The sequence below is a fragment of the Mercurialis annua genome, linkage group LG1-X (assembly GCF_937616625.2).
Source record: "Mercurialis annua linkage group LG1-X, ddMerAnnu1.2, whole genome shotgun sequence".
Lineage (NCBI taxonomy): Eukaryota > Viridiplantae > Streptophyta > Magnoliopsida > Malpighiales > Euphorbiaceae > Mercurialis > Mercurialis annua.
The window spans coordinates 11,666,609-11,679,131 of record NC_065570.1 but is presented as its reverse complement, the minus strand read 5'-3'; the positions used below and the strand labels follow the sequence as shown (position 1 = coordinate 11,679,131).

The 12,523-nt window shown below is 34.3% G+C and overlaps 1 protein-coding gene across 1 annotated transcript; it reads right to left on the bottom strand.

Moving 5' to 3' along the window:
• Positions 1-264: 264 nt before the first annotated feature.
• Positions 265-5,008, bottom strand: LOC126664607 (serine/threonine-protein kinase AFC1). The gene is made up of 12 exons (XM_050357086.2): positions 4,603-5,008; positions 4,320-4,506; positions 4,061-4,087; positions 3,752-3,905; positions 3,617-3,665; positions 3,387-3,501; positions 3,061-3,152; positions 2,194-2,350; positions 2,057-2,121; positions 1,447-1,544; positions 1,249-1,354; positions 265-691 (listed from the first exon to the last, which is right to left on the bottom strand). Exons 1-12 carry the CDS (start codon positions 4,729-4,731, stop codon positions 533-535), a joined length of 1,338 nt encoding a protein of 445 aa, XP_050213043.1. The 5' UTR covers positions 4,732-5,008; the 3' UTR covers positions 265-532.
• Positions 5,009-12,523: the final 7,515 nt, after the last annotated feature.

Genomic DNA, 12,523 nt, shown 5'->3' with positions numbered 1-12,523 from the left:
CCTTATGATCAAAGGATTGAGATGTTTGCTGCTGTATAACTACTGATTACCGTTCTTTCGACCTGCTCATATACTGAAAGAAACTAAGCAAGCGACAGAACTTTGATGTGAAAAGCTATTTAAAATCCACCTAAAATTTTATCCTCTGACTATATCATCAGCTATAAATGTACATCCATCGGTTTTCCTTCTGTTGTTTCATCATTCATAAAATTTATGACTACACATTCACCATTTTGTATTTCTCTAAATAAGAAAAAAAGATAGCAAAGGAAGAATAGCTATATTACATTCTGTAACAATTTTTTTCGTTTCTCATCATTAAGACGCGACATGCCAGAAATACTACGTGAATACAGATCAATTAGGACCCCCAACAGAAGGGGAAGAAAGAAGAAAAATAACACAGAGAAATGCACGTAATCGGGAAAGAATACACTTTACAATATGGTAACAATTGTATGTTAAATTTGACATAAGAAAGTATTATGTCACCACTTCAATCATATAACAATCATATGGAAGATCCAAGTTATAAGGGATAGCCGCACCTTCTTGGTTCTCGAGTGAGGAATGGATGTCTTAAGGCTTCCCTGGCTTTGAGACGCTCTGCTGGGTCATATCGCAAGAGTCCTTGCAAGAGGTCAATTAAATCACCAGCAGAGTGATCTACATGCTGCATTATAAGGTTCTGTCCAGAAACAAATTGAAGGAAAATAGTTAAACTTCACCATAAGGACAATCCGAATAAACAAACGAGGGGAAAATTAGTTGAAGAGGGAGAACATGAAAATGCAAAACAAACTGTAACTTGACCATATGTTACAGAAAGAATATATAATTTTTTTTTTAAAGACACTAATGATTCCATAAGAATATGGTTTAGAACAAAATCCAAATTCCTGAAATAATTAAATATAGTTAAGTTCTATCTTTTTGAGAAAATAAAGCGAGATGGTAAGAAAAATGGGTAAGAAATTTAAGAAAACGTATCCTGACTTCATTATTTCCAAATTTAAAGCTCTACTTTCCATCCTCTAGGAGAAGAAAAGAAAGCCTCAAGGTTGGAAGATTTTAATAGAAAATAAACGTTCACAAATTTGAACTTTCATTGTTCTGAGACAGCTACATCAGGCCTTTTATCTGCAGATCACTGACTACCGAAATGCCCATAATTAATTTTGAAATTCCTTTTGGGATGAAAATTTATGTCAGTGGCATGAAATTTCCACGAGTAAAACAAGTTACCGGAAGACGGGGCAATTTCCAAACTGCTTTTGTGCTTTCTCTTGAAGTTGCACCCTCAGGCCAATCTAATCGCGTTCCTCTCCTAAAATATTTTTCAGCTCGGCGACTGCAACATAATAAGGAATGACATTAGTGCTTCTTTTAAATGAAGAACTGTTGGAGAATGATATAAACAGAGAGGAGCAGAATCTCTCTTACTCAGCTCTGACCACCATATGTTGTGGTAGTGGTCCTAAAACTCTCTCCATCATAGCAAGATGCTCCAAGTTCTCATGTGTTTGAAATAAGGCCTCACCCTAATCACAGAGAAACCATATTTGTCAAATCAGTACCTGTCTACTACTCCCTCACCTTTTAATTGTCCATTTTTAACAAAACACACATATTAAGAAAGTCACTAAAATTTCATATAAAAGACAAAATAACCTTCCATATATATACTAAAAGTCCACAATATTAATAAAAGCTATCTCTACTCCACTAACTAAACTAAAGGGCAACAATGGAAATATTTTTAAAATTTCTCCTGAAACTTGTCATTGACAAATATTTTGGAATAAAGAGAGTATCGAATTACATAGTCACGTGCTTGATGCATCTCTTCTATGGACTTTGTGACAATTTTAGTTCCTACAACTGCATTAATAAAGGTAAATAATACTGACAATCATACTCATAAAATTCAACAGTTGCTGGGAGTTCCTATACAAATCTTTGTGATTTCAGAACCTTAAACTTTTTTCTTCAAGTACCAAAAATTACTGTTCCTCCCATAGAATAAAGCAAAGAAAAAGCTGAAGTAACTTACAGAACATAATTCAACAAGTATGCAACCGATGCTCCATATATCACAAGGATAATTCCACCCAAGACCTGCAGAATATATCCTATCAATGGAAAGAAACTCGTATAAAACCATAAAATACTAGATTTTTAGATCATTACCTAAGATAACCTCAGGTGCCCGATAATGCCGTGTCGATACGACATAGCTGTGATCCTGATGTTCAAATGTAGTACTCCCAAAATCAATGAGCTTGATGGCACTTGACTTCGGAAGATTCTTGAAATAGGAGCCATCTTTTGTGGACCGTGAAAGAAACTGATTTAGGGACAAGCACAAATTAGAGGAAGATGAAGATGAAAACCTTATTAGTCACATATAATCAGCATCGGGATTAAAAAAAAAGGAGAAAAAATGAGTCAGGCCTTGGCATCCAAAACAAGGAGAAAACAAAAGGACCTTGAACCAATTAGTAATCAAAAACGAATTATATACCATATCATATGGATTAGAGATTTAGTTGTACCACAACATCATATAGAATTTATAAAGATCTGCCACGTGGCACAATATGAGCACCCTCTCACTTTTCTCTCGCTCCACTATTTCTATTTATCATCGTAAGCCCAGGAAATAACATTCTCAAATGGTTATGACAAAAATTATAACATCTAAGTAAGAGACAAGTAAAAGATCAAATTTTTAAATGGGTACAAGAATCTCTTATCACATTTCAAATTTTAAAATCGGATAACTCATACCTCAGACAGTCGTGCAAGCAAAAATAAAACAACTAAGAAAGTGATAAGCTAAATAAAGTAAAAATTTAGGATTGGGATTACCTCAAGTACGAAATGAACTTGAGGGGGTTATGTTCACGATCTACACCATTCATAACAAAATGAACGGTGTAGATAAAAAAATACAATTTTAATCAAATTAATCTACACCGTTCATTGTAAAATGAACGGTGTAGATCGTGAACATGACCTCCCAATCCAAAAATTAATGATAGGATAAGAATTTACCTTATAATCTGGCACTTTAACGTATTCAGAGGAAACTAGTAGGATATTTTCAGGCTTCAAATCAGTGTGAATCAGTCGTAAGTCATGCATAACTGCAAGAAAATAAACTACTTAGCAATCTATGAGAAAAGTACTAGCATCATCTACATACCAACTCCGTAGTGGTCCAAATAACATTCAAATTTGGATGACAATTCTTTTTTGAAATCACAGAAAAAAAGGCAAAGTGAATAATTAGTTATGCTCATATCCTCTCCCCCTAAAAGTATCTGCGCACTAATTGATAGAAAAAATAGAAAAAGTGGGTACAAGAATTGTCCACACACATGCAACAGACTCCAAAAGTTGTCTGCCAAGCTCCCGAACTAGGTCAATGGGAAATGAACGATAGCTGTTTTTGCGGAGAAAATCGTATAAGCTTGGTCCTAGCTTCTCAAAAACCTGTTAAAACCATTTAAATTCATCCGCAAGTTTTTTAACTTACAGAAAGGAAGGCAAGCAGGAGGTTTGCTGCCCCTTCAAATTAATCAAATTGGAAATACCAATAAATACTTACAATACATATATGATTACGATAGTCAAACCAATTCCGTATTTGCACACAACTGCAAAGAATAAAACAACTTATACCAAGAAAACTTAAAACTTCTACAATGAAGAAGGGCAGGAAAAGACAAAGAAACATCATTACCGAGTGGCTCCAATATCATGCCTGGCAAGCCTTTGTAGGACGTCAATTTCAATCATTGCAGCTTCACGATATTTATTTATGGAGCGAACAATTTTTATTGCTACAACCTCTTTCTTTTCATTATCAAGGCATTCCAACACTTGCCCAAATGTTCCTGCAGTAATAAGACAAAGGTACCACTACATTAAGGCTAGAGTGACGAAAGATCTTTCAAAACTGCCAACATAAAAACTCAATAGCCTTCTAACTTTAACAAAACATTCCAACTAAATTAAATGAAATGAAATTCAAACCAAAGAAAATAACAACCTTCACCCATTTTGCCGAGGATCCTGTCTGCAATACAGATTAAAAGGGAGAGAGAGAAAAACATAAAGAAAGAATCAGAAAACAGATTACGCAATGAATTTGTGCAAAATGTGAATGCAACAAAGGTTTTACACATCTAACTTAAACATTTGATCCTGGCCGGGTGGGGAAAAGGCGATAATAATGTTAAAAACCTATAGAAAAGAGACAAATTAACACCAATTACGAACTTAAAACCAAATAAGAAAAACAAACATACAGCGAGTTGTCAAATTTTCGCCAATAGCAAAGACATAATGGCCATCTTTATCATCAGGTCTCCATGGAGGTGAAATATTACGAATCGGAATCGCGAGCGGAACAGGAGCATCCCTGTAAAACATATTTTGATATGCAAAATTTGCATTAATACCAAAATCCTGCCCGCAATACATCGTGGAAAGCACCTACATTTCATCAACAACATCAAAATTGCGTCAAAAATTGGAAAAAAAAACAACTAAATTGAAATTCAACAAAAATTTAAAACTGAGAGCGTTAACCTTAGAAGGAGGTGGATGGAGAAGAGCCGGAGAAGGAGGAGGAGGCATATCCCATGTTAAACGAGGTCGTTTTCTTGGACGTTTATCCATATTCCTTAACGGCAATTCTGCTATTCTCTGTGTCTCCATCTTTCAAAATTCTTATTTAGCAGAGAATTTCAACCATTTCTTTGATCCATTTTTAATTCCGAAACCAAAAATGAAAGACAATTGAATTTGAATTTGAATTTTTGAAACCCTAAAAAATTGAATCTGCAATTAAAGGATGAGAGGGAGAAGGAGAGAGATCTGCAAAAGGAAAGCGGGAGCTGAACCTGGTTGAGAGGTTAAATATGAACCAGGGTTAACTGGAATTCATGGCCAAAGGTTCTAACTCTGGTTGAAGGAGCAGTGGGGGCCACATGTTTTATTGCATTTATTGCATAACATGACCACTAATTCTCTTATTCTTTTTCTTAACAAATTTGTTTTGGCTTTGAGATGATTGATGAAGATTATCGATACATTTTTGGGATTAACACACATTTTAGGTACCTTAATTTTATATTTTTAATTTATTTGGTCACTGAATTTTTATTTGGTCTATTTGATTTTTGAGTTTTATAATTTTAGTTTACCTGATCTGTAAACATCCATCTAGTCTTATCTGATCCTTGAACTTTGAATTTTTTCACTTCCTTAAGTTCTCAAACGGATAAAAATTCAGAAATTAGATAAAATAAAAAATGTTAAGTTCAGGAACTAAATAAGACCAAATGAAAATTTAAAAATCTGATAAACTTAAATAAAAAATTAAGGGACTTTAAGATGAGTTAATTATATATGTTTTGACTCTTAAATTTGTACTTATTAACTCATACTCCATGTTAGTTTAATATATATAATGTCTCAATTTGTAAATTTTGCTTATTTAATCTCGGGAAAAAAAGTCGCAAATGCGCCGACGTGGCAAAAAATGTTGATTGGATTGTCACCTACCATGACATATCACCAAAACCAAAGGGCCAGAAAATGGAATATTCAGGGGTCGGATGGGTGGAAGAGTAAAAGTTTATGAATCAAAAATATGCCTTAGTCGTATGACACGTCAGCTAAAATCATATGTCCATGCATCTTTTTAGATTTGCAACCAAACACTTGCTCCAACTGGATAAGAAAGGTCAAACGATTATAAAAATGATAATTTTAGATGTTAACTAGGCAAATTTTACAAGTTAAGATGTCAGATGGGTTAAATGAAAAATAAGCTGTCAAATGGGTCAATGGGTACAAATTTAAGGAGTAAAAGATGTATTAAGCCGATGACACTTTATTGTTCTTTTAAGTGATTTATCCATGCCTTTGATGTGGCAGCTTTACAATAATTGGCCTCTTAAGGCTCAAATCTTCAAGTTCTTGAGTCTAAATTAGGGCTGGCCAGGACTACAAATGAACCGAGCCGACCCAAATTTTGATATTTCTATCTCCAGCTCGTTACATGAATAAGGTGTTTATGTAGGTTCATGTTCATTTGAATTTTAAATATAGTGTTCATGTTTGGTTCACTTAAAATTTATAGTGTTCCTGTTTGTTTCGTGTTCGGCTCTTATTCGTTCTTTTAGCTACTAAACAAACAAACACGACTGTGAAACAAACGAACACTAGCTTTTTTTTTTTCAAAACTATATAGTATTATTTAAAAATATATAGTTGTAAAAAATTAAAGAATAATTAAATTCCGAATTAGTTCGCGAACTCTTAATTGAGATTCTAAACGAGCTGATTCGCGAACTCTTTATGGAGCTCATATACGAGTTAGTTCACGAACTCTTAATCAAGCTTATATACGAGTTCATTCAAACTCAAGTTTTGAACTAGAACTTCCTTGTCTATGCAATGGTATATTAATAATCTGAATTTTTTCAGTATTTCTTAGGGAATTCAAATATTGAATACAAAATGCTTGAATTGAAATTTCTCACTTCAATGAATTGAAATAAACGATACTTGAATGAAAATTTCATATTGCTTAATTGAAATAACATTGCATGCTCTCTTCAGCTATATGTTCTTCAGACTGCCCGCATTCCAAATGCGTAGTACTAGCCACCCATCAGAAGTGGCAAGTTGAAATGTACCAGTTTTGATAACTTTGTTGATTGAGTAGGATCCTTCCTAATCTGGTTGTAGGTTCCTTAACGCAACTTCTCCTTTCTTGACTTCGATCGTCCATATTACTAGATCTCGCAGCTGAAAGTTTTTTTCTTTGACTTTCGTGTTTAAGTGGGCGAGCCATCTTTTGGCGATATGTTGTCATTCGTATATCAACATAGTTCATTTTCTCTACTAGAAGATCTAGATTATTACTTAATTCTGTTTCATTCTCTAACTCGTTGAGTTGGTTGTCTTCTGTTCTCGGTGTGGGTGATCCAATTTCAACTAGAATTACGGCTTCATTTCCATAAGTAAGAGCGAAAGGGGTTTTGCATGTTGGTTCTCGTGGTATAGTTCGGTAAAGAAGCGGGAGCGGTTCCCGCTTCAAAGATTAGGGAAAGTGACGACGAATACGAATCCGGCGCCATTTTCTGTCGGCAAAGGGTATTTTAACGACAAATTTCCAAACCTACACAAGATAGATCTAAATAAAAAGTTAGTGATTTTTTTTCTGGAAGATTATAGCCATTGGCTCTTCTTTAATCCATTTTATGAAGTGATCTATAGCTACCATTAAGAATTTTCTGCACCCACTAGCAATAGGTAGGGAACCCAAAATGTCCATTCCTCATGTGCCAATGGCCATGCACTAACTATTGGCTTCATCTCTGAATCGTACTTCCTTGGAACTGGGGGCATGTTGTTGGCAAGATAAGAATTGCTTAAGAATCGCATTTGCATCATCTTTTGCTATAATCCAATAGTATCCTTGTAGTAGCGCCTTCCGAACAAAAGTGGAAGTGCCAATGTGCTCCACATAAGCTGTCGTGTAGTTCCCTCAAGACATAGTACCCTTAATCTGCAATGATACACTTCAGGCAGGGATGGGAGTAAGACCGTCTATATATCCCATCATAAATGCCAAACTTTGAAGCTCTAGAAGGATCCACTAGACAAATATATCATTATTAGAGCCATCCAACTATCCTCATTTTTTATCATCATTATCTTCCCTTCTTCAGTTTGGTCTTCAAAGCTGGACTTTCTTAATTCAAAAGGAATGTTCTTCATCATTTTTGTGTTATTGGTGGCGGCGAACTTGGCCAACTCGTCTTCTGCTCTAAGGATTTATTGATCATCTAAGATCGCCCGTTTTCTTAAAAAAAAAACACCTTGGCTTGCTTCACATGATTTTTCAAATTAGGATCTTTTGCCTCAAATTAGGATCTTTATGCATCAACTATCATTTCGTTACATATAGCCCTATAAACAAAGTCTCGTACTCAACAACATTGTTCGAGACATGAAATTCCAATCTCGCTACATATTCCAGCTGGATCGTGCAAAGCCTTTTATTACGACTCTGGCCCATGCTCCTTTAACGTATATTGCTCCATCTATATTAATCTCCCGTAAGCTGTCTTTTTGTGAAACAGATTCGCCTGATGTAAGCCCAGCTATAAAAACGTTATGGCCTGAGCCTTGATTGTCTTTCTTGGTTCATATGTAACTCCCAAACTTCCGATTTTTGCAGCCCACTCGATAATTCTTCTACTAATCTCAGCCTTATGCATGATTTTTCTCAAAGTTTGGTTAGTTCAGACAATCACCTGATGGAAAAGTAATGTTGGAGCTTGATGGTCGTCGTATGAACAAAAAATCTAATTTCTCTAGCTTTGTATACCAAAGTTCGACATCTTGTAGGACCTTGCTGACATAATAGATAGGGTATTGTTCCTCTTCCTTTTCTGCCACCAGAATTGCAGCGATTATTTTGGTAGAGTAAGAGACATTTAAATAAAGAATTTCACCCGATTCAGGTCTCGTTAAGAGAGGTGGCGATGTTATAAATTTTTTTAGCTCTTTAAAAGCATGTTGACGTTCCTCCATCCAGCTAAAGTTTTTTTTACTTGCTTTAACAGTCTAAAGAAAGGCAAGCATCTTCTTAATGAGCAAGACATGAATTGTCTTAAGGCAGTGATTTACCCGTTGAGCTTCAGCATCTCATGTATGCATTTAGGTGAACCATAGCCATGACTAAACCGATCTTGTCTGAATTTGCCTCTATCCTTCTTTGTGAGGCCATATACCTCATAAATTCTCCTACTGGAACACCGAACACGCACTTCTCGGAGTTTAGCATAAGATGATACTAGTTTAGAGTTCTTGGCACATTCATAACATCCTTAGGGTGATCTTCGGTTTTCACACTTTTGATGATCGTATCGTTGACATATAACTCTATGTGTTCCCAAATTTCATCCTTAAAAATATGATGTACCAGCCGCTGGTATGTTGCCCTACGTTCTTGAGGCCAAAAGGCATCATCTGATAACAAATAGGCCTTGGTCGGTGACAAACACTGTTTTTTCTTGATCCTCCTCCACGATTTGGTGGTATTGTCACGACCCGATTTCACGAGCTGTGATTGGCACTAGGGAATAGGAGTGGTAGCTCCAAAACCCGTAGTAAGCCTGTCAGATATCAACAGGTAACGCCAATTTTCATCAAACACGTATAACTTTTTAACAATTATAGATATGACGTCATTTATTTTGTACTTAACATTTGTACGTACCATTATTACATTACATTAGACATATATCTAACTAATTTGTACGTAAGTAAGATCTGCGAATCAGACAGCATGTTGTCTGTTCCATGTCAGGTCATCGGGTTTAGTTTTCGAATTATCCCGAATTTCTTACAAATGTAACTGTTTCATATTCGATTTAATGAGATTTGATGAATTCAAAAAAAAAACTAATTGTTTCATTTCTTATATAAGCATACTTTTGTAACGCGAGTTTCGAACACAAAAATTGAATTATATATAATACATGGTAACTTTGAAACATAGTTCAAATTTATACATACAAAACATTTTTACACATGCATACTACTGCAGATTTTTAGAAGTAAATCTTTTTTTATATTACTTCAAACGAAAGCTCTCCGAGAACAAGAAATTTGGAAGCTACCTTCGAAACCTAAAAGTGCTTTCCTGAAATGATAAACTCATCAAGATCAATAAACTGAGTGGGTTCGTACAATTACTAATAAACATTAATGAAAACTGAAATACGACGTTTAAAATAGTCAATGCATATGCAACCGAACACAAAATCCAGATGAAACTTTAGACCTCGAAACATAACTAATTTTTCAAATCACATTTCTAATAACCACCAAGTCACAAATAAGCCTAAATCGTGAATATACATACCACCATCGCCACTTATGGCTATGGACATATGTACCACCACCGTCCATGACTTTCGTTTATTTTTTAAATAAGTTTAGACCGTGGATATGCTTACCACCATCGTCAATTATGGTCGTGGACATAGATACCACCGCCGTCCATGACTATCACTTATTCTTCTTGAAATATAACTCTCACTTATATTAATCATATACTCACGCTCGATATTACTGGTCGCATGCAATCGTATTGTCGCCCAATAGGTACGCTTGTTTTGTCGGAACCATACAATGGTTCAAAACATTCTTATGATATGAATTTATATAGAAAACTTCCTAATATAAAACAAATGCCTTTTTATTAATATTTAGAAGTAAAGTACAAACTCACAGTTCTTGTGCGAATCCTGACAATACTATAATTACAGCGGTTACGATCCGATGCTATGTAACTCGATGGATCTGACCAATTGTCGACACCTGTTTTCCGGACATGTAAAAAGTGATAAGAAACTGAAGCGTACAATGATGATTTTCTGAGAAACTCATTCGAGTGACGAGCTAACGATCCACATGTTTGAATTCAAGCGGGCTAGATCAGTGCACAATGATAAATTTGAAGGATCAAAGTGTAATTAGCCGCAAATAGGGCATAAAAATCTAAAGGGGTTATGATAAAAGTCTAAGAAATTGGACTAATCGCAATGGCTTATAAGTTTATGGATCAATTTGTAAGTTTGATAGATAAAATTGACCATATCCAAACCTTTATAACCCTTGAAGCCCTTTTATACTTCTAGACACCAAAATAACTCTTCAGCTATTTTTCATGACATTTAGGCCTAATTACTTAAAAACACCCCATCTTGAACTTTTTAGTCGTTTATACCCCGACATAGAAAAATTTTCAATTATACCCTATTTCGGGTTTTTCATTTTCAACTCTTACCCCCATTAAAGGTACAATTGATAATTTGAATAATTTATGGATAAAAATGTTAATAACAACAAATAGAAGGATTATATTATCTTTTCTCTTATTTAAAAAATACAAATAGATCCTTTAACTTTTAAAATGTTTAAATAAATCCTAATCATTAATTAAAAAATTAATTTTTTTTTAAAAAAAGTCTGATCTACCATAATATTTCTCCGATAAAAAAATTCGTGATTAAATATTTAAAAAAAAATAATTTTTTAATTTTTATGCTCCTCCTTCCATGGAAGGAGCTCTTCTTCTTCCTTCCATGGAAGGAAGGAGCAAATCCTTCCTTCCATCTGCTCCTTCCTTCGAAGGAAGAAGCAGCGGCTCCTTCCTTCCATGGAAGGAGGAGCTGGAGCTGCGTGCTCCTCCTTCCATGGAAGGAAGGAGACTGCTCCTTCCTTCCATGGAAGGAGGAGCTGCGTGCTCCTCCTTCCATGAAGGAGGAGCAGCTTCTCCTCCAAGGAAGGAGAAGCAGATTTGAAGGAGGAGTCGGGCTCCTTCTTCGGAAAAAAAATCGGATTTTTTTTAATTATTTTAATTATGTATTAATTTTGTTAAGTTTTTAAATTTTGAAAAAAATTAATGATAATTAATATAAATTAAATAGTTATTATTAGTTAATTTTTTTTAAAGAAGATGGTATTTTTATGTAATTAATAACATTAACGTTTAATTAGAATATAAGTTAAAAATAAGGGACTATTTTAATCTTTTTTCCAGATAAAAAAAGAACAATTTAGTACTTCCGGGTAGAGTTGAAAACGAAAAACCCAAAATAGGATAAAATTAAAAATTTTCCTACGTCGGGATATAAACGAAAAAAAAAATTCAAGTTGGGGTATTTTTAAGTAATTAAGCCTAACATTTATCACTTAATTAGAATATAATTTGTTAATTATTCTAATTAGTGTTCATAACCTATCTAACCACTCACTTGTATTCTCCTAGCACAACTCAATCACTTGTAAACCCTAAAAACTACTATTTAAGCACACTTAAGCTAATTAATCAAGGGGGAGGTGGCACACAGACACACTACAAACGGATTGAACTGACTAAAGAAAAAAATAATTAATTTAATCAAGCATATGAGGAAAAACCGTTGATTTTTTTAAAATCACGAAGTGATAATACTTCGGATCTAAACTCAAGAGTAAATAGTAATTATTCTTACAAATTATGTACAACCTAAAACCAAAATGAATAATAAAATTACAAGTGAGTTTATTGTTCAACTCTAGCAGAGATAGATTTGACAATAAAATATTCATTTCTGAAACAACTAAATCCATCACTAAGAACTCATATGTGGTTGTGCTGGGAGCAGAAGCATCATTAAAGAAGTGTACAAAAAATCAACTGACCGAGTCAAATTTACTCAATGTAATCCAAGTTCATCATTTGCAGTAAAATATCACTGAATTCGGATACAAGCCTAACTTCAAATCGTTTTTAAACGAAAATGAACATAAGTTGTCTAAAAAACATATTAATTTACCAAGCATTTACGAAAACATATTAATTTACCAAGCATTTACAAAAACATAAGAATTGCTTTGGACAACAATAAATAAATAAGAACTGCATGTGAACCAAAAA

Coding starts and splice junctions, on each gene's coding strand:
- LOC126664607 (XM_050357086.2), bottom strand. CDS start 4,731: ATGGAGACACAGAGAATAGCAGAATTGCCGTTAAGGAATATGGATAAA. Junction 2,122..2,193: donor GGCACCTGAGGTTATCTTAG/GTAATGATCTAA, acceptor TATATTCTGCAG/GTCTTGGGTGGAATTATCCT. Junction 1,545..2,056: donor TACTTGTTGAATTATGTTCT/GTAAGTTACTTC, acceptor CTCTGTGATTAG/GGTGAGGCCTTATTTCAAAC.